Here is a 25,979-nt window from a genome sequence, read left to right on the forward strand (position 1 = left end):
TATATATATATATATATATATATATATATATATATATATACACACATATACATATATATATACACACATATACATATATATATACACACATATACATATATATATACACATATATACATATATATATACACATATATACATATATATATACACATATATACATATATATATACACATATATACATATATATATATACACATATATACATATATATATATATATATATATATATATATATATATACACACACTCACACTCACTCAGTGTGTGTGTGTGTGTGTGTGTGTGTGTGTATATATATTATTATACATTCTGAGATGTTATAGAAACGAACACACAACTGATTAAAGGACAAAATTACAATGGCCAAGCAAGGCAAAGGTAAGTAATAATTTACACATAATCCTGCTGTACACGTACAAGAAAGATGTTTGCACTTACTTAGGTGTTTTAATAATTGCATGTGACTAATATGCATATGCAATTCTTACATCAATTAACACACCCAAATGCAATGTTTTGCTGCAAAGTCAATGGCAGCTTCTCTAAACTTAGCAACTGGCTCCTGGTGGACCATTACTGAACAGACGATTACAACATAAATATTTATAACACAATTAATTATGAGTGTTAACATTTCCAAAACTTCACGTGTACAAGAACATAGTTGAAAGTTTGGAAACAACACAGTCTTCAGCATACATACAATAGTAATTAGATAATCTGAAGTCAACAAAACAAGGCCAAAGACATATTTTCTGAATTATAACATTTATTTTTTTTGTTCCTTTTGCGAGCGAGTAACAGGCCTGCTTGTTGTCTCTTGAATTTTCCTTTTTCTTTTGCCACCAACTTTAGGCACAACAGAGCCACTTTGAGTGGCCTCTGGCACTTCACGGGCAGGGCTTGTGGCCAGTGACTGTTCACCTACGGGGCTTGTGGCCAGTGACTCACCTACAGGGCTTGTGGCCAGTGACTCACCTACAGGGCTTTTGGGCAGTGATTCACCTACAGGGCTTTTGGGCAGCGATTCACCTACAGGGCTTTTGGGCAGCGATTCACCTACAGGGCTTTTGGGCAGCGACTCACCTACAGGGCTTTTGGGCAGCGATTCACCTACAGGGCTTTTGGGTAGTGACTGTTCACGGACAGGGCTTGTGCCCAGTGACACATGTGAGCAAGTTGGTAGACACTGCACAAGTGATGGTTGGTCTGTTTCATGTGTGTCTTGTTTTGTTTTTGTCGCCTCCTTTGTAGGTGTCTGCTGCTGAATTTGTACAGATGGCAGCGGTAGGATGTCATCAGGAACCTGCACAGCAATGTCTGCTACTTGACCGGTAACATTTGGGCCTGGTGAATGAATATCAGATGAATGTGGTGAAAACTGACCTGCATGAACAGATCCTGGCTGGGAGGTGTTGAATTGTGGTACATTAGTCATTCTCCAGTAATTAGCTTGTGTTTGCTGAACAACTAATGCTTCGAATGAGGTGTTGATTTTTTGCAACTGTTTAGGCACTTCAATGAAGACTCTGTGGAGATGTGCCAATTGTGATACTGTTTCTTCCTGCAGTCCAATCATCCTTTCCAGCACTGTCATCATGTCTGAATGGCGACGATTTTCTGCGTCCACTATTTTTCCCTCTGAAGCTACAATTGCATCGTATGTGGAAGTTGATGGACGATTTGGCGGTACAACAGTTTCTATTGGCACCTCTTCATGGTCACATGATTGTATTTCAGTCTCTTCTGTGGCGTCATCCTCATCATACTCATCATCCTCATCACCATGATGTTCTAAAAAGAAATGTACACATTATTAAATGGCATGTTAATGTATGCTGTGTTACTATGTAATTGTACTATGTCCTAAGTAACACCTAACATGTAAGCATACGTTTTATAACCTCATTAAAAACTACCTTGACTTACGAATAATGTTTGGACTCAGTATGAAATATGAATGAATGAAAAGTTGCTCTAAACTCAGAAGTCCTACATGATAATTAACATCACTAACACAATACATGTTGCCTTACACTTAATTTTCACTGACACTAAGTAATCCTATTTAAAGAAGATGTGCAAAACAAATAATGCACATGACAACATAACATATAGAAGAGCACATATTATATGGCCAGCAAATGATACACTCACCTTCTAGTAGTGTTGAGCTGGCTGACCCAGGTGAAGACACTTGTTCCATCTCAGGTGACACATGTCCTCCAGGGGCAACTATATATAACAATAACATAAGTTTTACATTTACATGTGTAAATATTGAACAAACACTTATTGTATGTTCTGTATTTATGATTAACTAACAACATCAGTTCCTTAACCGAAAATGTGTGTGAAAGTGAACATAAATAGTTGTAATAACACTGTACATGCCTGTGTACTTAGAATTTTTGAGTTCCCTAACATACAACATACTATGTTTCTGCAGTAATGCGTGAGGATAAATAGATTAAATGAGTACATAAAAATCATATGTTGTGTAGTGATATCAGTATCATAATGTACATAACTATCATGAGATGACCATTCACAATGGTTATCATGAAGGTGGTCATATTGCAAAAAGTGTTGTTTTTGGTAGAGGATATGTGTGGTACATTAATCGAAGATGTGGCACACCTGAATGTGGCTGTGACTCAACAAGACAACACATGCAGTGTGTGATAATGTGTCTTTGATAGTAGTTCAACTATAGATATGAGTGAACTAATGTGTGACGTACGCTTTGATAAGTAATGAGTTGTTGGGGCATTTAGTAGCTAGAGTTAAGCTTTCAAATGAGTGTGATTAACTTCAGTTGTGCTATTCAGGTTGTAAGAAAGGTATTCCCTTCCCCAAAAAGCCTAATCAGCCACACCTTTCAATGACTTGAAACAGGTGCAAATGGTGTGAACTAAGTTGACCGTGAAATGAGGCTGTAATTAGTGTGTGTGCTGAACCCCACCCCCTCTGTTGAAGTGTATGCTGTGATGAGATATTAATTGCAGCTGCTTTAACACAATGGTAGATGAGCTAAGTAGTCATCTGCAGTGTTTAAGTTATGAAAACAATGACATAACATATGCTACGTGTGCCTCATTATGCTGTCTGTATATGACATAAAGCAAAAATGGACCTTTTCATAAGCAACTATAGATGTGTTAGTGCCAGTGATGTTTGTAGGCCGTTACATGCAATTTCTTTGATGCATGCTTAAAATAGGCAGTAATGTCATGTTTGTCGGAGTAAAATCAATAAAATACACAATAATATGATACATATTTCTGTTCTGTACCTGTAGCTACTAATAATTTCTCATGAACATGTGTTACACGTGTACTACCCTGTTGTTCCCCATCTTCGCCCACCATCAATTGCTTCCACTGCAGCTATGCATTTTGGGAATTCACATGTAAATGAGCACGCAATGGCACGTGCTATATTAGTTACTGCTTTTAGTAGGACTACTACATATATGTCTATTTTGAGATATATATATACAGAATCAGACATATACATATATAGATGCAGGTATGCTTATATTGTGAAGACAGTATAAAAAGCAGTGTAACTATGCAAAATAACTGTAAGCAACGACACGCCTAGTACAGTAATATTTATCACCTGCTGGAAATTGTGACGGATAAATTCCAATGTCACGGTCACCAGCCAAGCCTTCCACGACGACGGTAAGTAATTTTGGCCGAAGCAGCTCCTCCAATGGAGTCAATATGAGACGTTGTGGTGTGGGCCCACCTCCAGTGCCAGTAGCATGCACGCGTTGGTGTTGTATTTTCTTTTTCAATTTGGACCTAATATCATCAAATCTTTTCCGACAATGATACTTGTCCCTGACACTATTCCCACAGGCATTGACACCAATGACTATTGTGTCCCACATTTCTTTTTTGCTTGCTGCACTTGTCCGCCCTTGAAAAACATATAAAAGATATGAGGTAAATGAATAATAATATAAGCACCAGTTTCCTACACTGCTAGCTGTTCCAAGTGATAGCAAACATGCTGTTTTATGTGTAATATGTGCAGCACATGAGCATTCACTACTAAACCTATACATGTAAGCAAGGTTGCATTCATATTGTATGCAGTTCTGGCAAATTGACCGCCTGTGTTTATTTGTCCTTGTAAGGCATGATAAAAAGCTGTGTTTCCACACTAATGAACATAGAAAGATATTGTGTACCCATATTTGCATATGAACAAAACTCAGATGACCTAGGATCACATGTATTTGAATAATAAATGTAAAGTTACACTTACCTACTAAATGTCCATATATACTGTCATAGTGCTCCAGAATGCCAGTGACAAGAGCCCTATTTTCCTGGTCATTGAAGCGAGGATTACGTGGCTTCTCCACACGTTTTTTCCGAGCAGGTTTAGGGTCAGAGCTTGGCTGGTGCTGACTGGACTCTCCTTCTTCCAATGGAAGAGCCTCCAAAAGCTGGCCACCAGCAAGCACGCCACCACCAGACACCCCATCAGCAACTGCGCCACCAGCAGCACTCCCAGCACCAGCACTCCCACTCCTAGCACCAGCACTCACACTCCTAGCACCAGCACTCACACTCCTAGCACCAGCACTCACACTCCTAGCACCAGCACTCCCAGCACCAGCACTCCCACTCACAGCAACAGCACTCCCACTCCCAGCACCAGCACTCCCACTCCCAGCAACACCACTCGGTGCACCAGCAACATCACTCCCCTGAACAGAACGTTCACTCCGACGCGTACTCGCACGAGTAGCACTCCCACTCCCACCAGCATCACTCTTCCCACGCTTTGCGGGCATACTTCCAGCACTCACAAAAAACAGACAAGAAATGTACAGGCAATCACACGACCCACTTCCACATATAAAACAAGACAAAGATGTCAACAAAACAACAAAGGACAAAGCTCACCCAATACACAACAAGTCTCTCAGTCAATATGCAAATGTTCAATCGTCCAGCTCTGTGCGTCTCTCTCTCTCTCTCACTCCCAACAACACAGAGAATGATTAGCAGTACACGTTGCCTTTAAATATGGCGCGCAATCAAAAACATGCTTGTTTCGCCTGATTCAGCAAGATTTGTGATTGTGCAACCTAACAGCACCCCGCCACGCACGCCGATACACCTGTGTGTGATCGGCTCATCATCGTGAGAGTGGGCGGATTTGTTTTCGGGTTGATTTTGAATGTATTCGGCACTTACTGCATACGGAGAGGGAAAAACGCCAATAACATGACTAATCGATAAGCTTGCCGATTTCACATAATCGTCGCTTACTGCATGAGGCCCTAAGTGCACATCAAGCTTTATTTTTTCTTCTTGTGCCTATGTTAATTGTATAAAAGGTATTATTGATGTTTATGGCACTTAAGAACCATTGGACCATGATAATGAAAGTATAATGTAGGAAAACGACAGACACAGAGAAACTGACACAGTACTGTGTGCCAAAAACTCATTAACTCCAGCTGCTGACAGCATCCAACTTGTTCACTGATGCAAGTGGCAGAATAGGTGCAAAGTACATTGTGCTATGCTACATTTACACTGAGATATGTTTCAAATGTAGCTGTTAAGAGCTGATTACAGTAGCAAGCTGGCATGGAATAAAGAAGCAAGAAGTACGAGACAGAGAAATTATCTCCATATAAAGGGGTTGCACCAGGTCACCACCTCTGTTAAACCCAGCTAAATGTTTTAAAGTAGACAGTATGATTGTCTCTAATTGCCTTAATTAAAAATTGTGGACCCTTGTTCTGGCCAAAATAAATGTAATTTTAGTGGAATTTTTCAAATGTAGTGAGTGAAGTCACTGATGCTGTATGTGGGTAAGTAACTAAGTAACACTCAGTCCTATTGGATAAGGCTGGAAATGCGAAACAAACTTTGGCGTTATAATGGAACCCTTGGGTGCAGTTTATCACAATGTGAATCCATACTTGGTTTATAAAAGCTTTTCCATTGCAACTAGCAGAAATACCTTTTCGCAATCCAGCCTACAAATTTCATACTAATGTTTATTTAAAAAAAAAGATCTTTGTATGTGTGCCAGATGAGTTTAAGAAATAGTCCACCTCCAAACTATAAAATACTGACAATACGCCCAGCATTTCTTATCTCTTGACCTGGCGTAGGTGTTCATTTTTAAGGGACAGTCCTTCTTGGGAGAAAAGTGAACTAAAGACAGTGGCAGGCTAATAGTTTGAATGTATCTGATTGACACCTTTAAAAAAAAAAAAAAAGCTACGGGACCATGGTTAGTAGGTGGTGCTACTCTATAAGACACCTTATGGCACCTTGTTACAGAGCACCGCTTAGAAGATATGACTCATATCATACCTGGATAGGTAGGATACATAGCGTCAAAATAAACCTACTCCCCCGTATCCTATACCTTTTCCAGACGTTACCAGTGCCACTCAGACTGAAGGATTTGCTCTCACTTCAGTCTGAAATCTCTAAATTTATCTGGGGAGGGAAAAACCGAGAGTCAACAAATTAAATATGAAAAGATCTGTCCTAGCGGGAGGCCTAGCGGTACCCTGCCTGCTCTCATATTACAAAGCGGCCCAATTAAGCCAAATTGTTCAATGGCAATCTAATCCACGGCTAAAATGGTGGGTGGAATTAGAGAGTGCTGCCTGCGCTCCTTTGAAAATACGCAACTTGATTTGGCTACCTAAAACAGCGCGACGATATGCTGACATGCCGCTTTCCTCAGTGACCAACTCGTTGTCTATCTGGGAGGCCAATGAGACTAAATATTCCCTCACAATGAGTAATTCTTCAATGTCCCCAATTTGGAACAATCCCAAGTTCGCTCCTGGCCTTCTGGAGGGAGATGCATCAATTTGGAAACAAAAAGGTTATATACGTATCAAAGATCTGGAGGGATACAATAGCAAGATTAAAACGTTTGATCACGTTAGAGATGAAAAAGATATACCCCACTCAGAATTTTTTAGGTACCTCCAGCTCCGAGCATTTTATAACAAATTGGCCCCATACCCCCCCCTGACGTCATTCGAAAAGCTCTGTCAGGCAGAGACCGACACAAAGGGACTCACATCACAATTGTACAAGGAAGTAGTTGATTCTGCGAGCTCTAGACAACAGCCACCGTCATTTAGAACCCAATGGGAAAGAGACCTGGGAGAGACATTAGAAGACGACGAGTGGAACGCTATATATCTGGCCACGGCAAATAGCTCCATATGTACCACACTAAAGGAGAACGCATATAAGGTCCTAATGCGGTGGTACCTCACCCCAATGAAATTAGCCAAGTTCGTGCCTGGATCCTCCTCACTATGCCCCAGGCAGTGCGGAGGATCGGCCGATCTGTTACATATGCTGTGGTCTTGACCGCGGATCTCCCCACTATGGGAAGAAAATAGACATTGGATACACAGGGTCTTCGACCTCACTATTCCCCCAGACCCATGGCTATTCCTCTTGAATAGACCACTAACGGGCCTGTCCAAAGCAAACAACAAACTAATAGCACATTTTGCAATACCATCGCGGAGCGAGATCGCAGCACTATGGAAACACCCCGAAATTCCAAGTATCCCAAAGATTCGAAATGGATTGTGGTTTATCTGCCAGATGGAAAAGTTGATGAGTCTAGTTAACGACACTGGCACCAATTATCTCAAAGTATGGACGCCTTGGCTGGCGCAGACGGATATCCCCGGGGTTGAGAGGAACACAATCTGGCTATGATAGATGCAGATGCGTTCTCCTTTAGGAGTGGAAACTCGACTCACGACAACTACACAGACAAATAGACAGCCTAAAGAGGTGATAAACTGGAGAGGACGCAACCCACAAAGAGCCTTACTAGGAGCGGTGGAGAGACCTAGCACGAGTGGATGACCCTCCCCATCCCTTCCTACCCTCCCCATCCCCCCTTTTTTTTTTTTTTCTTTTAATTTTTATTTTGTTTTGGTGTTTATCAATTTGAAATAATTGTATTATGTAAATTATATTATTATCTTTCTTGCTAGTCCACCCAAAACAACCCGGTCGAGTAGGGCCCGAAAAACCGGGATATATCTCACGAGCTGACATAAAAAATTAATGTAATGTATGCTGTATTCTGTATCACCTGTTTGGAAAAACTGCAATAAAATTTAAGTTACAAAAAAAAAAAGAAGATATGACTCATCATTTTCAATGTCTTTAGGGATTAGAATGTTTGTCAATCCTCAAAACTACAGGTGAATTGTTGTTTTAATTGTTGTTTTAATTGTATAATAATTATGAAGCCATAAGTAATCAAGAGATAAATATAAGTAGTTGATATTCTTGAATTCAACTGACCTGGAGAAAAGGGAAACATATTCACCTGCCAATAGAAAAAGCCCATCTCCTTGACTGCTTTTAACTGGATCATTTGACTACCACACACCTTGGATCTATGTGGTCCTGATCACTGTATTACGATCTGTACTACACTGCACTACGTTACTTCCCTCTCCCTTTTTCTTTCTGAGGCCTTCATTTAATTTATGATTTGTTATTCTGTAAAAATGTCATGTTTGAAGATAAAGAGTAAAAACAAAAATAGTCCCAATAGGTCATCCATATCAGAAGTGCGCAAAACTTTTTGTTTGGGACCCCCTGCCTGCTCTCGCCCCCTGCCCACACCTTCCCCCTTCTTTCCTTTTCTCCGGTATCGTCAGTGACATTTGACATTGCGACATCCTATGACGTCGTGTTGCCATTTGACCCCGCAGCGTCATTTGACTCCACGTTGTCATGGTGATGCATTACCAGAAGCCACCAACGAGAAGGAAAGAGACGTACAGAGACTTTGCGCTGCCCTCGTCATTTTATTTAAATGTTGTGGGGAAGAGCGCTGGGCCTCTGTAAGCTCTCAGCATGTGGCTAATACCCATATAACGGCTATGGGCAAGCGGCAGGTTGGTGCTGGGTCGTATGGAGCCTCGGGAAGCTTCAAATGAGATACGTGCCAGAGTGGTCCATCTGGTTGGCCTCGCTATTCGCAGGCAGTCAACATGGCTTCCCCGCACATAGCCAAGTGTGACACATGACCGGAATTAGGGTGCCTAAGAGGAGTCAAGTGGCGCACCAAGCAGAACATTGAAGCCTGCAAATTATGCTGAAACACTCTGCCCAAATATCAGCAAAGTTTCCGTGGGGACCAGCTACGGTATACGGTTGTAACCTAGCAATCTGTTTTTTTTTTAGTATTTATGATTAGTCAAAGTGTTCAAGGAAGGGGAAGGGGGTGAACTCCACACTAGGCCAAATGTAATGGACATTCTTGGTGTGCCCAGAAGTTTGGGCTGGCCAGCAGTCTCTGTTTTGACACCATTTTGTAAATGACTCAATAAGGCTGTGGCCTTTTATTACCCATGACAGCAGGATGTCCGACTATTATTTAAGGGGGGAGGATTGTTGGCGGGAGGGTGACATGCACATAAACAGGACTAAGATCGGCATCATAAGCCTTTAATAGGGCAGATATATAAACAGTGAAACACACATTAAATGTGAGTTACAATGTTTACATAAATTTCCAACCAAGATAAACTTTTAATACCTAAATGTGACCTACAAATCACTGTCATTATTTCAGTTGGCCCAATGGGGGATTGCATATGGAAGGAAAGCAGTAGTGGGAGTGGTAAAAGGACTGTCCTTTAAAGTAGCAGTTCCACTAGGTCAGGGGTGGCCAACTCCAGTCCTCAGGAACCGTCATCAGATTAAGTTTTAAGGATATCCTTTCTTCAGTGATTGACTGAGCTACTGACTGAGCCACCTGTGCGGAAGCAGGGATGTCCTTAAAACCTGACCTGTTGGTGGCCCTTGAGAACTGGCGTTGGCCACCTCTGCATTAGGTGAAGTAAAGAGGATAATACATATCCTCCAATTGTACCTATGTAGCCATGCATAATAATGACTGCGTACATCTTCCCTGTTGGCAGTAAGTCCTGGTAAATAGAGGCCTGCCAACAGTAGTTATGGAGGTTTTCCCTCACACCCTGGTGTGGTGCTCTGTGTAAGGAAGGGAGTGGCTGTATGCTCTGAGTCCCTGGATAGTGACATCAGAGATGCGCCTGCCCCCTGAGGTATAAAGGGCACAGCACTGTCAGTTAGTGTTGGGTTAGCCAGCAGTTGTGTGAAGCAGCTGGTAAAATGTATGCTACGGCATAAAGGATTGGAGGAATACTTTTGTGACCCTAGTGCTGTAACTAGCGGTAGCAGAGTGACCAATTAAGTCTGTCTAAGCCACACTGTGTCCAGGGACCTGGCGCAGTGGTGATCTCCCTAGGAGAAAGGGAATCCCACTTCAATACGGGAGGGCGTACCTGGCAAAGGGACAGCACGGAGAGATGTGCGGCTAGAGCCGGCAGCTGCATGGGGCAGTCTGCTACATCCCAATCTACAATAAAGATGCCATGTTCAAAGAAAACCCCACTGTGCGAGTGTGAGATTACTCTGCAGTGGCAGTCACCACCGAGAAGGAGTTCCTCACCAGGACCATCTCCCTGCGGAAGCATAGATCCTGATGAGGTGTAGGCGCTGCACATGAAGTAAGTTGGACTCGTAACCACTACCTCAGATACCTGTCCTGCTGCCATCCTCTATAACACCAAGCGGGAGACTCAGGAGTCCTGTTACTTGCAGGTGCACCACCACACACGACCTTGTAATGGGGACCGGTTAGACCACACGGGCCAATATGAGATTGGGTGGGTCAGACAAGGGGGGTCCAGCCGTTACATTTGGAGGCGCTGCTGAGATACCTGTCAACAGGACAGGCTTTTGCTAGACACGCTAGGAAACAGGGAGAGTGTCTGCTGCCACTTTGTGCTGCGTGGGACGGAGCCAGGGGTAGTCAGGGAGATGCTGGAGCTGCATGCCGCAAAGACGCCTTGGGATTCGTTAGGGGTTAGTGAGTCTGGAGCCGGGGGCTATTGCTGTTCTAGTCGCCTTGAGGTAGCGCTAGCGGGGGACGCCTGAAGGGATAAACTGGTAACTTAGGGCAGGAATTCTGGAAGGGTCCGCACTAGGCTAGCCAAAAGTAGGTCGACGCCCAAAGTACTGCATGGAAGAGCCAGAGTACTCTAGTCTCCATTCTAGACCACTTACCAAGGAGCACAGACTGGAGGAACGTGTTACAGTAGACACAGAAAGAGTGAGCCTAGCCTGAGGTAATGCAAACACGAGTCAGATCTACGTTAGGTCCACAAGGAGGTGCACAAGGCATGTTTATTGTACGGATGTGGTAGCTGCCCCGCAGAGCGGAGCTCCACGTACAGGAAATCAGTGTTCAACGATCAAGAGAGACCTGTCGGAATGGAGGATCTGCACAGAGCAGAAGGTCCAGGATGGCAGGGTGAGCGAACCGTCAGAATGGAGAATCTGCACAGAGTAGAAGGTCCAGGATGGCGGGGAGAGAGAACCGTAGGAATGGAGGATCTGCATAGAGCAGAAGGTCCAGGATTGCGGTCAGAGGAAGAACACGCATATGAACTGTGCGTGGACGAAGAACAAGCTACAGAAGAGACTTTTGTGAGTTTGTTGTGGAATGGCGTGAAAGCCGTGGCTGAGCTGTGTTTATCATGTTTTTGTTCTCGGGATGATACCCCTGAGAATAATGAGCATGACAGTGTTATCCGATGGGAGGAACGAAATGGACTTTGTTATACCCCAATTAACAAACAGCCAGACGCTGCCTTCAATGGGAAAAAGGACAATACTTACCAAGATGGCGGTTCCCGCGCTCCCGGGATACCGCGTGGGCATGCTGCAGAAAGTCTTGCAACTTTGCAGTTTGCTAATTGTTGGCCAGGATTGGCGCCAATGAGAAAACTCCACCCGATGGGGAGTTTGGCGCGAAAGCTGGAGCCGCGCCCTCATGGACTATGACTCACTCTGCACCTGTGCTGGGTCAGCCTACAAGTCTACGAGACATCCCCCTAGTTTCAACCAGGGGGAGTGGTTTGCAGTTCCACCGGATATCGATGGAGAAAGAAGGAGGAGGGGTTGCCAAAACCGCCCCTGCCCTTCAGTTGCGAAGAGCCATTGACCAGTACAGACCTCTGAAACGAGTGCCTCCGCTGGTGAATATGGCTGAAGTTGCTGATAAAGTGGACCAGAGTCCGTTGATCTCTACTCATCCTTACTCGGCTCCAGGAGGCTTCCTGGTCATCCGTGTGAAGGGTGTGGAGACAGTGGTGTGTCTTTGCCTGCAGTGTAGACTGCCGGGCGGAGCCGTGGGCAGCGAGGCCCGATGCCCCCACTGTGGACTGCAGTACATGTGGCCCATGACCACTTTTGTACCGGTACAAGCTGTGGGAGTAGCAGGAAATGTCCCGATGCCGATCGACGAACAGCCGGGAGCACTATGGAACGAGAGTGCAGGTCCCGCGGAGTCAGAGTCAGGTTCGGTGCCCCTGACTGAGAAACCCAACCATCGGAGAGGTGATCACCGAGGAGTCCATTGCCGGTCTCCTACTAGGATGCCCAGACCGAACTGCGGGTTGGGATCCTCGGACGAGGAGTGTGCTGGGCTGTCGAGTGCGATGGTCAGATAAAGAGACTGTCATACTATTGGTACGCCATGGAGAGATGCCATTCCCCGTGGTGTAGAGACGCGGAGTAGAGTGTCTCCCGTACCGCGACCACCCGATCGCCGGAGTCCCACAGCCGTGGTGACTAGTGGATCGGAGGGAGGTCGATCCACCCCGACCCTGCAAGGTACTAAGATGACACAGTGCCTGTCGCAGATCCAGGGGGTGGAAGAGAAGGAAGAGCGAGTCCAAAGCCAGACTGGATCGCGCAGCAGACGGGCGTTGCCAGATGTCCTCGTGGAGGAAGAGATCCCGATTGGGGATCCAACCCAAGATGGCGTCGCAGCACGTGCGTGCGCGGAGGAGATTCCGGATGACCAGAGCGGCATCGAGTGGGAGATGATCGCGCCTCTACGGTCGAGTAGCGGAAGTCGTTCACCTCCTGCCAGACGGAATGGGCGTTCGAGCCGGAGAGCAAGAAACCCAGCTGCTGGTGAGAAAGAGTGACTTTGTACCGAAGCCGAGACAGGTATTGCTGGGGAGCAGGTCGTAACCCTGCCTATACCTACGGTTCGGTCCCGTCCCCAAACCCCCGTCCACACCCAAGGTTAGCCCCAAGGCCCTAGCTAAAGCCCCTGTCCCCGTCACTATTTCATTCGGGTCCGGTTCTAGCTTAGGGTTGTCAGGGGGTTCCCGGGGTCCTATCCAAGAACGGACTGGAAGCCTGGACTGGGGAACGTCTGATGATGGATCGGAGGGTGGAGGGAGGATTTCTCGACATGGGTCGATGGTCAGCGAGAGTTATAGCGCGCTGGGTATTGAGGGCGGACACTGGTCACAGAGTAAGAGCCAAGTGGGGCGATCTGAGGGTACGTCCGGGGTATCTTCGGGTGGGCCTGATGAGGAGTCAATAGAGGAGTCTATAGAACCTTGGTCCGAAGAACGGAAGGAGACTAGGTGGTGGGCCCCGTTGTACGAGGGGTATGTCGCTTGGTTCGACCGCACCCGATTTATCCTAGAAAGGGAAGGGGTGGTTGATCACTGGTGGGCTGCCGGGGACTTTGATGACGAGGCATACCTTAGGGCCCTAAGGGTAAGGTGGGATCGTATCCAGGCAGGCCTTATTATCCCAAAGGGGTCCGCAGGGTTGGGTGACCCGGTAGAGACCGATGAGCCTCTGTCATGGGTGCTGCCCGGAGTGGCTGGCAAAAGTAGTTTGACCAGGACTTGCCGAGCTGAACGGGCTATTGCGGCAAAATACAGAAGATCGCATGGGCTTGATTACCCGTATGTCCCGGAACCTCTAATGAGAGAGATAGAGGAGAATAGGGAGAGATGGCTTAAAAACGATATTCAGCACTATATCGTAGAAAAAGGGGGAGCCTTTAAAGGAATTCAGGCCGAGCAGAGGGTAGCTCAACTTATGCGGGTCTGGAAGATAGGACGCAGTGTGTACATGCACAAAGTGGTGTATTGCAATGAGCGAGGGATACCACGGGAATACAGCGTGACTGTGCATGATGCCGCGGGGCGGGAGGTGAAGAAGCCGGATCCTCGACATTATCATTGAGTGCCAAATTAGAGTGGTCTGCTTTTTCTTTAGCGCTCCCTGCTGGTCAGTGAGTGAGATGGGCTTGCATTATTATGTCAATGTGATGATGTTTGCCATGTTATTTGTGTGTTCTTTTGCAGTGTTTCCTGGCGCAAGGTACACCAAATTTAGGTCCCAGCCGGGACGGTGGGTATTAACCAGGGGGAGTATGTAGCCATGCATAATAATGACTGCGTACATCTTCCCTGTTGGCAGTAAGTCCTGGTAAATAGAGGCCTGCCAACAGTAGTTATGGAGGTTTTCCCTCACACCCTGGTGTGGTGCCCTGTGTAAGGAAGGGAGTGGCTGTATGCTCTGAGTCCCTGGATAGTGACATCAGAGATGCGCCTGCCCCCTGAGGTATAAAGGGCACAGCACTGTCAGTTAGTGTTGGGTTAGCCAGCAGTTGTGTGAAGCAGCTGGTAAAATGTATGCTACGGCATAAAGGATTGGAGGAATACTTTTGTGACCCTAGTGCTGTAACTAGCGGTAGCAGAGTGACCAATTAAGTCTGTCTAAGCCACACTGTGTCCAGGGACCTGGCGCAGTGGTGATCTCCCTAGGAGAAAGGGAATCCCACTTCAATACGGGAGGGCGTACCTGGCAAAGGGACAGCACGGAGAGATGTGCGGCTAGAGCCGGCAGCTGCATGGGGCAGTCTGCTACATCCCAATCTACAATAAAGATGCCATGTTCAAAGAAAACCCCACTGTGTGAGTGTGAGATTACTCTGCAGTGGCAGTCACCACGGAGAAGGAGTTCCTCACCAGGACCATCTCCCTGCGGAAGCATAGATCCTGATGAGGTGTAGGCGCTGCACATGAAGTAAGTTGGACTCGTAACCACTACCTCAGATACCTGTCCTGCTGCCATCCTCTATAACACCAAGCGGGAGACTCAGGAGTCCTGTTACTTGCAGGTGCACCACCACACATGACCTTGTAATGGGGACCGGTTAGACCACACGGGCCAATATGAGATTGGGTGGGTCAGACAAGGGGGGTCCAGCCGTTACACCTATTTAACAGGTACTGTATGTACTTGTTATGTCCTGCACCAATTAAAACCAGCTGTGTCTATGGTACCTATGTCTGTGATTAAATGAGAGCCCCACTGTCTCTCTCCCATTAAGTAAAGTTTAGATCCTTCCGCTCATTACAGCAACTTGAAGATTGATCACCGATTTGAAAAATGATCAGCGGGTTACAGGGATATTATCACCACATCTATTTAATGTGTATTTTATGACATACAAATTATTTCAGAAATACACGTTTTATTGGTAAAATGATCTTTGCCTATAATAACTTGCATGGGGGTCTTCATTTGAGATGCTCACTTGGTTAAAAGCTCCTGTACCCCAAATTGAAAGAGGTACTAAAATTGACTTACTTTCATGTATCCAATCTCGGAGTATCTTTAATATACTTAAAATATACAACATCCTGTTCTGTTTTCTTTTTAATCGTCATTAGAAATGCTAAAATAAGGTTTTTTTTTTTCACTCAAGCGAATCCCATTGACTTCTATGGGGAAAATGGCAATCATCTTAATTTCAGTAAGAAGTCTATAATGTTGGAGGCTGATATCCCTGGATAGCAACATCCTTGAAATAAAAGGAAAATATCACATTAAAAAGATGTAAAAAAAGATAAGAACCTAACTGTCCCTTTTAGGTGGAGACAGGAGCATACCTACACTACTGCAAAACCCAGCAATGAGGGGGTGGGGGAGAGTGGCACCTGGTCGGTCATGTCTCACTTGGCGTGCCAGAAGTTGCACCCACCCCTGTGACCTCTGCTTTCCACCAACACAGGACCCGAGGCCTCGCATCCCACATTGCCTGCAAGGCAATGTAAGAAGAGGGGGGATTGAGTGAGTGTTAGAGAGGAGGGAGAAGAGTGAGAGAGTTAGAGAAGAGGGGAACAATGAGAGAGTTAGAGAAGAGGGGGAAGAGTGAGAGAGTTAGAGAAGAGAGGGAAGATTGAGAGCGTTAGAGAAGAGGGGGAAGAGTGAGAGAGTAAAAGAGGAGGGGGAATAGTGAGAGAGTTGGAGAGGAGGGGGGAAGAGTGAGTTAGAGAAGAGAGGGGGGAGAGTAAGAGAGTATGGGGGAAGATTTAGAGAGTAGTGGCATAGTGAGAGTTAGAAAGGAAAGGGGAGAGAGTTTGAGAGGAGGAAGAGTGAGAGAGGGTGGCGGGGGGAGAGGGAGTTAGAGAGGAGGGTGAGAGAGTTAGAGAGAGGGGGAGAGTGATTTAGAATGGAGAGCAAGAGAGTTAGAGGGGTGGGGGAGAGTTAGAGATAAGGATGGGAGAGTTAGAGAGAATAGTGGAAGAATTAGAGAGAAAGGTGGGGGAGTTAGAGAGAAGGGTGGGGTAGTTAGAGAGGAGGGGGGAGCGTTAGAGAGGAGTGGGAGAGAGTGACCAAGGGAGGCCTTTAATTTTTTTTTGTATTGTGGCCCACAAATTGTAGTTACACCAACCACTGTGGGGAGAAGCTTGGTTCAAAACCGAGCTTTATTACTGTGTGACATTTGGCAAGTATATTTAACAAACATCTCAGCAGTGTCTTTATAGGCATTAATATGCATACAGGTGGAAGAAGTGCCAAGGAAACAGCATTGTGGGGAAAATGTCACCTCTCAATAGACTCAGGACCTAATTAGTACTGTGACAGAAACCAGGGGATGGTAATAAATTCCATATATAGGGCTCCCAGGATACTGAACAGTTTCTGTCCTGTTTAGGCAGAACAGGGCAGACTCATAATACATGCACTCCATCCCACAGTTTGGCAAGTGCTGGAACTGAGGGATGAGCGATCCAGACCAGAGTTTGTTTGCTGCCTGATTTCTGTCACCTGTCCTGCTTATTGGAAATCAGGTACTTAAGACAGATTTCCTGTTTCCTCTCCCCTCTCCCCCAAGAGCCTGGAGACAGGAAGGCTGCTGGAAGCAGAGAGGGGAAAAGCCTCTCCCCAAACAGGTTTAAACATTCTGTTCTTTTTGTCTAAAACTGCGAAGTTACTTATTTTGTTGTTGGAAGTGGAAAAGAACTTCCACCCTGAGTTAGGGAAAATCTAAGTTAAGTTATCGCTCAGGTGAGCAGCTTTTTGTTTTGCTGTGTTTCTATTGTATGCACTGTGGCAGTCTCAGTGCCTGGGACTGAATAAACCAGACAGTAGCCTGTTTAAAGGAACAGCACATGACGTCTCATCATTTAACCTACCCTAAAAGACCGTGTTCTGACAGTCCCGGACAGGTGGCGGAGCCCCGGAGTAAGCCGTTTCTCACATATGGTGGAGAATGCGGGCAGAACACTAAAAGGTCTGCAAGTTAAAGAACTTTAACTCTCCAAACAAGATGGAAGACGTGGTGAGTGCGCTGGTACGCAATGTCGCTGTCCAGAAAGACGCGAATGAAGCCCAGCAAAAGACTAATGCAAACCAGCAAGAGACTAATGCAAACCAGCAACAGCTGTTAATAGCCCAGCAAGAGACAAATGCAAACCAGCAAGAGACAAACCGCTTGCTGAGAGAGGAGCAACAACGGTTCGCTCAGGGCTTACAGCAGGAACTCGAGATCCTGAGGGGGACTATCAGTAACCTTCCACTGGCAGAGGCAGCCCCTGTCCTGAAAATGATCAGGGCAAGCCACTACCTTCAGAAGATGGGGCCCTCGGATGATGTGGAAACCTATCTTCTCTCGTTTGAACGCACGGCACAGAGAGAGGGATGGCCAGAAGCTGAGTGGGCCAGTCTAATCGCACCCTTCTTAAGCGGCGAATCCCAGAAGGCTTACTTTGATCTAGAGCCAGCCGAAGCTAACGTCTATGCAAAATTGAAGTTAGAGATCCTCGCCCGCCTCGGCGTATCCACGGCTGTTCGTGCCCAAAGGTTCCACGCATGGTCCTTCACGATGGATAAAGCCACCCGCAGCCAGATGTATGACCTCATCCACCTCGCTCGGAAGTGGCTACAACCCGAGATCAACTCAGCAAGCCACATCGTGGAACGGTTGGTCATGGACCAGTTCTTGAGGAAACTTCCCTCTGCCCTACGCTGTTGAGTCAGTCAGAGTGACCCCCACAATGCAGACGAGCTGGTGGCCCTCGTAGAAAGGTACAATGCAGCAGAAGAGCATCCGCAACCCATAGTCATGGAGCAACCCCACTACCCAAGGTTCCAGGACTCTTCCAGAGACGGTAAAAGGGTACCAGGGTTAAGGGGGGCTGAAGAGCGACGACCGCCTTCACACAGCACCAGCAACAGTGGCTCGCACACTAAGGGCAACAGCCAACATGGGGAGCCGAAAAAAGGCTCTAAGTCTAATACAGACTATGTACCTAAATGTGGAAATTGTTATGAGAGGGGCCACACCGTGAAATTCTGCCCACTAAATGCTGAACCCATGCAATGCAACAGCGTTGAACCTTATTCGCTGTGGTCCCAATGTATGGGCCATAGCCCAGAGGACTCCTTGAATAACCGTCTGTGGGCATTTGTAAAGGTTAATGGTAAGAGGGTTCGGGCACTTCTTGACTCTGGGAGCATGGTCACACTAGTGTCCGAATACCTGTTGCCCATTAAGAAGAAACAGGTAAACAGTTCACAAAGAGTGGCAATTTGTTGTATACATGGGGATAATCATGAATATTCCACTGTTGATGGTTTTTTTGAAACAGAGTTTGGTTCTTTAGATTTCAAAGTGGGTATTGTACCCAAACTGGCACGTGATGTGTTAATAGGGACCGACTTTCCCCATTTTCTAAAAATGTGGTCCTCTCAGAATAGCGCCCAGAGTTCAATAGCGGACCATAACGAAGTAACAGAAGAAACAAATCCTTTACCTTTTTCAGAAATAGAGGTTGACGAGGGCCCAAATAAGAAGGGGAAAAAGGAGGAGTGCTGTAAAATTCCCTTCCCCATGGCTACCTTGGTAGGGAATACCCCAAATCAAGATGTTGAACAGGCACTTACCACCCTAGAACAGGATAAGACCCTCGCTGACCTAGAGGTCAGTCCTGGGAGTTTTAAGAAGGCCCAGTGGGAAGACCCCACATTAGCGGTAGCAAGGGGGAATATACGGGACCAGAATAGTACTCCTGGCCAACCAGATAGGTCACTTGCCTACCCCTACTTCGAGGTAGAGAATGACCTAGTATATCGGGTTGATAAAAGGAAATCAGTTACAACTAAACAATTGTTGGTACCACGGACATTCCGTAATGTAGTATTACACCTCGCACATAGTCACCCATTGGGGGGACACCTAGGGGTGGAAAAGACAAAAGAAAAGGTTCTCCGAAGCTTCTATTGGCCTGGGGTTCATGCAGAAATGACAAATTATTGCTCCTCATGCCCAGAATGTCAGATCACCGCCCCGTTCAAAGCGTACCGTAGCCCATTGGTACCCCTTCCCATAATAGATGTGCCATTTGACCGGATTGCTATGGATCTAGTAGTACCCCTAATAAAGTCCGCTAGGGGACATCAGCATATATTGGTAATATTAGATTATGCCACCCGATATCCGGAGGCAGTTCCCCTACGTAGCACCTCTGCTAAAAACATAGCAAAAGAGTTAATAGTTCTGTTTTCCCGGGTCGGAATTCCTAAAGAGATCTTATCTGACCAAGGAACACCATTTATGTCCCAAGTAACAAAAGAGTTATGTAAACTCCTAAAAATCAAGCATCTCAGAACCTCTGTCTATCATCCACAAACAGATGGTTTAGTGGAACGGTTCAATAAAACCTTAAAGAGCATGTTACGCCGGGCGGTCGATAAGGATGGGAAAAACTGGGATTGTTTGTTACCATACCTGTTATTTGCCATTAGGGAAGTTCCCCAATCATCCACAGGCTTCTCCCTGTTTGAACTATTGTATGGCCGACACCCAAGGGGCTTACTGGATATAGCCAAAGAGACTTGGGAACACGAGGTTACCCCTTACAGAAGTGTAATAGAGCATGTTGCCCAGATGCAGGACCGCATAGCTGCAGTCCTACCTATAGTGAGGGAACACATGGAAAAAGCTCAAGAAGCACAGAGGAATACGTATAATAAGTGTGCTAGGGTCAGATTTTTTTTCTCCAGGCGATAGAGTGCTAGTTCTGGTTCCCACCGTAGAGAGTAAATTCCTTGCTAAGTGGCATGGGCCATATGAGGTCTTGGAAAGAGTGGGAGAAGTAAATTATAAGGTGAGACAGCCAGGTAGGAGGAAACCTGAGCAAATTTACCATATAAACCTACTTAAGCCCTGGAAAGATAGAGAGGTCTTGTTAACCCTAGTACCCCCAGGTCAGTCAGAGAATCGAGAAACTGACCCAGAGGTTAGCATAGCTGAAACCCTGTCCGTTCATCAGAAACGAGAGGTTCAGAATTTAGTCAGAAGAAACAAAGATGTCTTCTCAACACAGCAAGGTAGAACTAGCGTAATTGAACATGACCTAGTCTCTGAACCGGGGTTCCGAGTTAACCTTAAACCGTACCGAATCCCAGAGGCCAAAAGAGAGGCTATAAGTTTAGAGGTTAAAAAAATGCTAAAACTAGGCATAATTGAGGAATCCCAAAATGGGTGGAACAGCCCTATAGTTTTAGTCCCAAAGCTAGATGGTACAACAAGGTTTTGTAATGACTACCGGAAACTAAACGCGGTGTCAAAATGTGATACAGTAGAGGCAACTCTTATTCGAACAAAAACCAGTGTCAATTCCCCAAAAAACCCAGGAAACACCCAGGTACATTCTGAATACATGCCTTAAACTTTCCTTAAACTAGCCCCAGCATTTCTGCATTGATTAATGGCCTATCAGATTAACAGCGGGGGTCCCTGGCAGTCCCATTCAAACTGAATTGGAATGCCAGGGATCCCTGCTGTGTTAATCCTATGGGTCGTTAATTAATGCAGAAATACCTTAAACGTGCCTCAAACTAGCCCAGAACATACCCAGCACATACCCAGCACATACCCAGAATGTAACCCGGCTAGTTTACGGCAAATGTTAGAATAAACGTTGCCTCTACTGTACTTATCCTATGCCCAGGGTAGATGAACTTGTAGAGAGACTGGGCAAAGCCCGATATCTCACAACCCTAGACCTAACAAAAGGGTTCTGGCAGGTTCCCCTCACAGAAAGGGCAAAAGAAAAGACAGCCTTCTCAACCCCAGATGGCCTCTTTCAGTATAGGGTGCTGCCTTTTGGCTTACATGGAGCTCCCGCCACATTCCAAAGAATGATGGATAAAATTTTAAAACCACATGCTCGGTATGCTGCCGCCTACCTGGATGATGTGGTAATCCATAGTGAAGATTGGCAATCCCACCTTCCAAAGGTCCAAGCTGTGCTCGACGCAGTTCGGTCTGCTGGACTAACTGCTAACCCTGCTAAATGCACTATTGGTCTGGAGGAGGCCAAGTATCTGGGGTATTCTATTGGCAGAGGTTTACTCAAACCCCAAACACTCAAAGTAGAGGCGATACAAAATTGGCCAAGGCCAGTTACAAAAAAACAAGTAAGGACCTTTTTGGGGTTAATTGGGTACTATAGAAGGTTTATTCCCAATTTTGCAACTAAGGCAACCCCACTAACCGACCTCACAAAAGCAAGAGGACCGTTAATGGTAAAGTGGTCCCCCGAAACCGAACAGGCCTCTAGAAGCTTGAAAGAAGCTCTCTGTGCCCAACCAGTGTTGGTCACACCTGACTTCTCCAAAGAGTTTGTAGTCCAAACCGACGCATCTGAGGTAGGGCTGGGGGCTGTACTCTCCCAGGAGTCTCAAGGTGAGGAGCACCCCATCCTTTATTTAAGTAGAAAACTAAATACCCAGGAAAAAAATTACTCCATAGTCGAGAAAGAGTGTCTCGCAATAAAGTGGGCTGTAGAGACGCTCAAATACTATCTGTTGGGGAGAAATTCCGGTTGGTCACAGATCATGCACCCCTTACCTGGATGTGTCAAAACAGAGAGAAGAATGCTAGAGGGACCAGGTGGTTCCTAAGCCTACAACCCTTTACATTTTTTGTGGAACACAGGTCGGGGCACAAACATGGCAATGCCGACGGGTTGTCAAGGATGCATTCCCTAATATCCATGGTCGCTCATCCCTTGGGGTCTGAGCTGGGGGGGAGGATATGTGACAGAAACCAGGGGATGGTAATAAATTCCATATATAGGGCTCCCAGGATACTGAACAGTTTCTGTCCTGTTTAGGCAGAACAGGGCAGCCTAATAATACATGCACTCCATCCCACAGTTTGGCAAGTGCTGGAACTGAGGGATGAGGGATCCAGACCAGAGTTTGTTTGCTGCCTGATTTCTGTCACCTGTCCTGCTTATAGGAAATCAGGTACTTAAGACAGATTTCCTGTTTCCTCTCCCTTCTCCCCCAAGAGCCTGGAGGCAGGAAGGCTGCTGGAAGCAGAGAGGGGAAAAGCCTCTCCCCAAACAGGTTTAAACATTCTGTTCTTTTTGTCTAAAACTGCGAAGTTACTTATTTTGTTGTTGGAAGTGGATAAGCCACTTCCACCCTGAGTTAGGGAAAATCTAAGTTAAGTTATCGCTCAGGTGAGCAGCTTTTTGTTTTGCTGTGTTTCTATTGTATGCACTGTGGCAGTCTCAGTGCCTGGGACTGAATAAACCAGGCATAGCCTGTTTAAAGGAACAGCACGTGACGCCTCATCATTTAACCTACCCTAAAAGACCGTGTTCTAACAGTCCCGGACAGGCGGCGGAGCCCCGGAGTAAGCCGTTTGTCACAGTACATAAAGGCTTTATGCTCCAACCCTCCCTTGCAATAAGGATCCCAACAGCAATAAGGATCCCAACATCGTAATAAAGGGGCCGACACATTTGATTGGAAGAATAAAGGTCACAGCTTCATTCCTATAGTGGCCTTCAGCTGCTCTCCCTCCCTCGCCTGTTGCCCAGGATGCTTTCGGCTCACCTTCCCCCCTTTTGTGGTAGCGTAGACCCAAGTGTACAGCCGGCATCTTTCCCACACTTTGATTGGGCAAACACTGCCGGTGCCTCCAGCCTGTTATTCCGTAGTTGGGGCTCTACCCGAGCCCTCCTACACAGTAATTGGCAGTACCTTTCCCTGTCCTTTGCATCGCCGCTGAGCGTGGCTGGTGCAAGATCCTTTGATGCTCCTAAGTATAGTATTTAGCCCCTTGTAGGCAAATGCACCCCATCTTGCCTGTGCCAACTGTCCTCTCTAGCCCTCTCGGGGCTTGAGTGCCATTCCGCCGCAAGAAAGGACGAATCTGCCCATGGCTGTATTTATATTTTTTCTGGGTTTGTCCATGCTCACCCAGCTTTTTGCCCCTCTCCATGTCATTCGTGGGATAATTTCTGACCAGATGATTACTGCCCCGCTCCATAGGGCCTTTAAACGGGCGCCGTCTGGTTGCTACTGGTAAATCAGTTCCAACGATATGGTTTGCATTAAATTATTCCCGCCCAGGTGCAACAGAATGATGTCCTGTTCTACCTGGAAACCAGTTTGGGCCTTCGCCAGGGCTGAGATCAGTTCATCCCAGCACATACTTCTGTTCCCCAGCCATCGCAGAAACATTCTCTATTTTCCCAGGCCCAGGTGGAGGCCAAGCCCCTGATCCCTTGCCCTTTCTCGTGCCCAGTAAACAAATGATAGGCCCACTATCTAAACTTCCTGGGTTTTACCGCTCGCACCTGGTGGAAGATTTTAAACTGATACATTTATGTCACAGATTTTCGGGCCCTTTGGCCCTGATGTAAGACTTGTACGGATTTGACTTCCACCTCCCCAGCTTCTTGATCTGCTCTACTGTAGAGTCCTCCTCCACAGCTGCTGTTGATGTCCCAATCCTGAATGAAGGTGTCTCAAATACCTTGGGGTCCATACCCCCTGATGTTATGCACTTTTTGAGTACTGGAACTGATATCTCGTGAGGTTTTTTGGGAGGTGGACTCACGTACCTTTCCCCCTTGATTGGTTTTGGACCTGTGTATTTTGCATGCGACTGATCTTTTGTTTACGTTTGTGTGCAACAAACCTGAATTAACTCTTCCTTTTGAAGTTGCCACCAGCTCCCCGATCTAGAATGCGCCGAAAAATGTTACTGTGAATGCTTTTCTAAGCAGCTACCCCTCTGCTGCACCTGTGCACACCTGTTTGGTAGTCCTGATAATCGCTTCAAGGCTGTCTACTGTAATTGGTTCCCTATTATCCGCCTTCCTGCTTTCCTCTGTATCCCAGTGTGAAGGAGTGTACAAGAGGTTAAAAGACTCTCACTTTAGCAGGCGAAGAGAACCACACCCTAGCTGGCAGATTTGCTAGCTGATTGGAAAGGGGAGCTTTAAAAGTAAGGCAGCAGATTTCTTCCAGGCTGTCATTTTGCTCCCAACCTGTGAGGAAACAGGTTGCAGAGAGCCTGGTTGAGGGGAGAGCCTGAACTCCCTGTTGTATACCAGGAACTAAGGACTATTGTTTTGTTGCAGGCTGATTTACTTTCATTGCTTTATTATCTGTGCAACTACAACCTGTTTCCCTAGTAAGGGAAAATAAGCACTTTTCATTGCAAGAAAGTGGTGTGTAAGCTCTTTTCTGACCATACCGACAAGGCCGCTCCGTCACACCCAGCCTATATGGATTCTCCCGACTATGAAATCTTTGGTTATGTATTTTTCGGCTGTGTAATTTCCGAAAAAAGGCAAATTCCGTCAGCATGGACTCTGCCCTGGCACGTGTTATACTGTCGTGTTTCTGAGCTAGCAGGAACCTAGGGAGCAGTATGCTGCCGCCTCTCTTACCCTCTGCTCTGGAATATTTTCTGAATGCGAGCCATGACAAGCGCATAGGTAGGCTCTTCAGGTGCAGGAGCAATTCAATTCAATGTCCCTTTCTGCCAAAGGTGACATGGGCATGTTAGACCTATCTCTTTAGCTGCTGGCGCCACTTTGCTGAAAGCCACCCAATTAAACCATGACAGAGCATCAGCTATTATGTTTAGCCTCTCTGGAACGTGATTGGGCCTGAAATTGATGTTCTATTTCATGAATCGCAGTACCAGCCTATGCAGCAGCCTAATCACAGGGCCTGATGTTGCTGATAAGCTGTTATCTGTGAACACTACCCCATGGTTATCGGACAAAAATACTATGTACTTATTGCTCAGCCCGCTATCCCATAGCTCCACCGCCATTATTATGGGGAAAAACGCTAGAAATGCGATATTTATGCCCCGAAACCCAGGGACCCCGCCGCATCTGTACACAGCTCCCGATTACTTTGGCTTGTCTATTCATAATTTCTTTCCGTTAAAATCCTTTTTCGAAAGTCTGCCATATCCTCAAATCCACTTTCAACTCCTTTGTGACCCTAATGCGATGCAGAGGCCGAATTACCCCTGCGGTTGTTCTCTAACCGACTGTTGAAAATCCTTCCCATGGGAATTATTTATTAATTTACCTCTTGCTGAGGTTGTATTCTTCAAGTGAAGGAGCTATTCTGCAATCCCATAATCCACAATCCACCAACTGCCATTGCTGCTTGAAAACGTATTTTTTTCTGTGTGTAGGCTGCACATGTGTGTCAAGATTCACTAGGGAATATTTCCATCAATTTTGTACATCTGCACTTACTGTAGTATTTCTAATTGTGTGTTTTTATCCCCCCTGCTCCCTCTGGATCGTGAGAAATCAGTTCTGCAATTTGGGGAAGAGTGAAGACAACCCCACCAGAGGGTAGAAGCAGGGGGTTGACACTTTAATATTGTTTTTTGCACTTGCATATTATTTTGCACTTATATTATCACTAAAAGTCACTGAATAACTGTT

At 45.9% G+C, this 25,979-nt stretch overlaps 1 protein-coding gene across 1 annotated transcript; it reads right to left on the reverse strand.

Annotated features, from left to right (window-relative positions):
- Nucleotides 1-748: 748 nt before the first annotated feature.
- LOC142488772 (uncharacterized) lies at nucleotides 749-2,235 on the reverse strand. The gene is made up of 2 exons (XM_075589141.1): nucleotides 2,162-2,235; nucleotides 749-1,798 (listed from the first exon to the last, which is right to left on the reverse strand). The coding sequence occupies exons 1-2, from the start codon at nucleotides 2,208-2,210 to the stop codon at nucleotides 774-776; spliced, it is 1,074 nt and encodes a 357-aa protein (XP_075445256.1). The 5' UTR covers nucleotides 2,211-2,235; the 3' UTR covers nucleotides 749-773.
- Between the last annotated feature and the right edge of the window lie 23,744 nt (nucleotides 2,236-25,979).

The sequence above is a fragment of the Ascaphus truei genome, chromosome 2, assembly GCF_040206685.1.
Source record: "Ascaphus truei isolate aAscTru1 chromosome 2, aAscTru1.hap1, whole genome shotgun sequence".
Taxonomy (NCBI): Eukaryota; Metazoa; Chordata; class Amphibia; order Anura; family Ascaphidae; genus Ascaphus; species Ascaphus truei.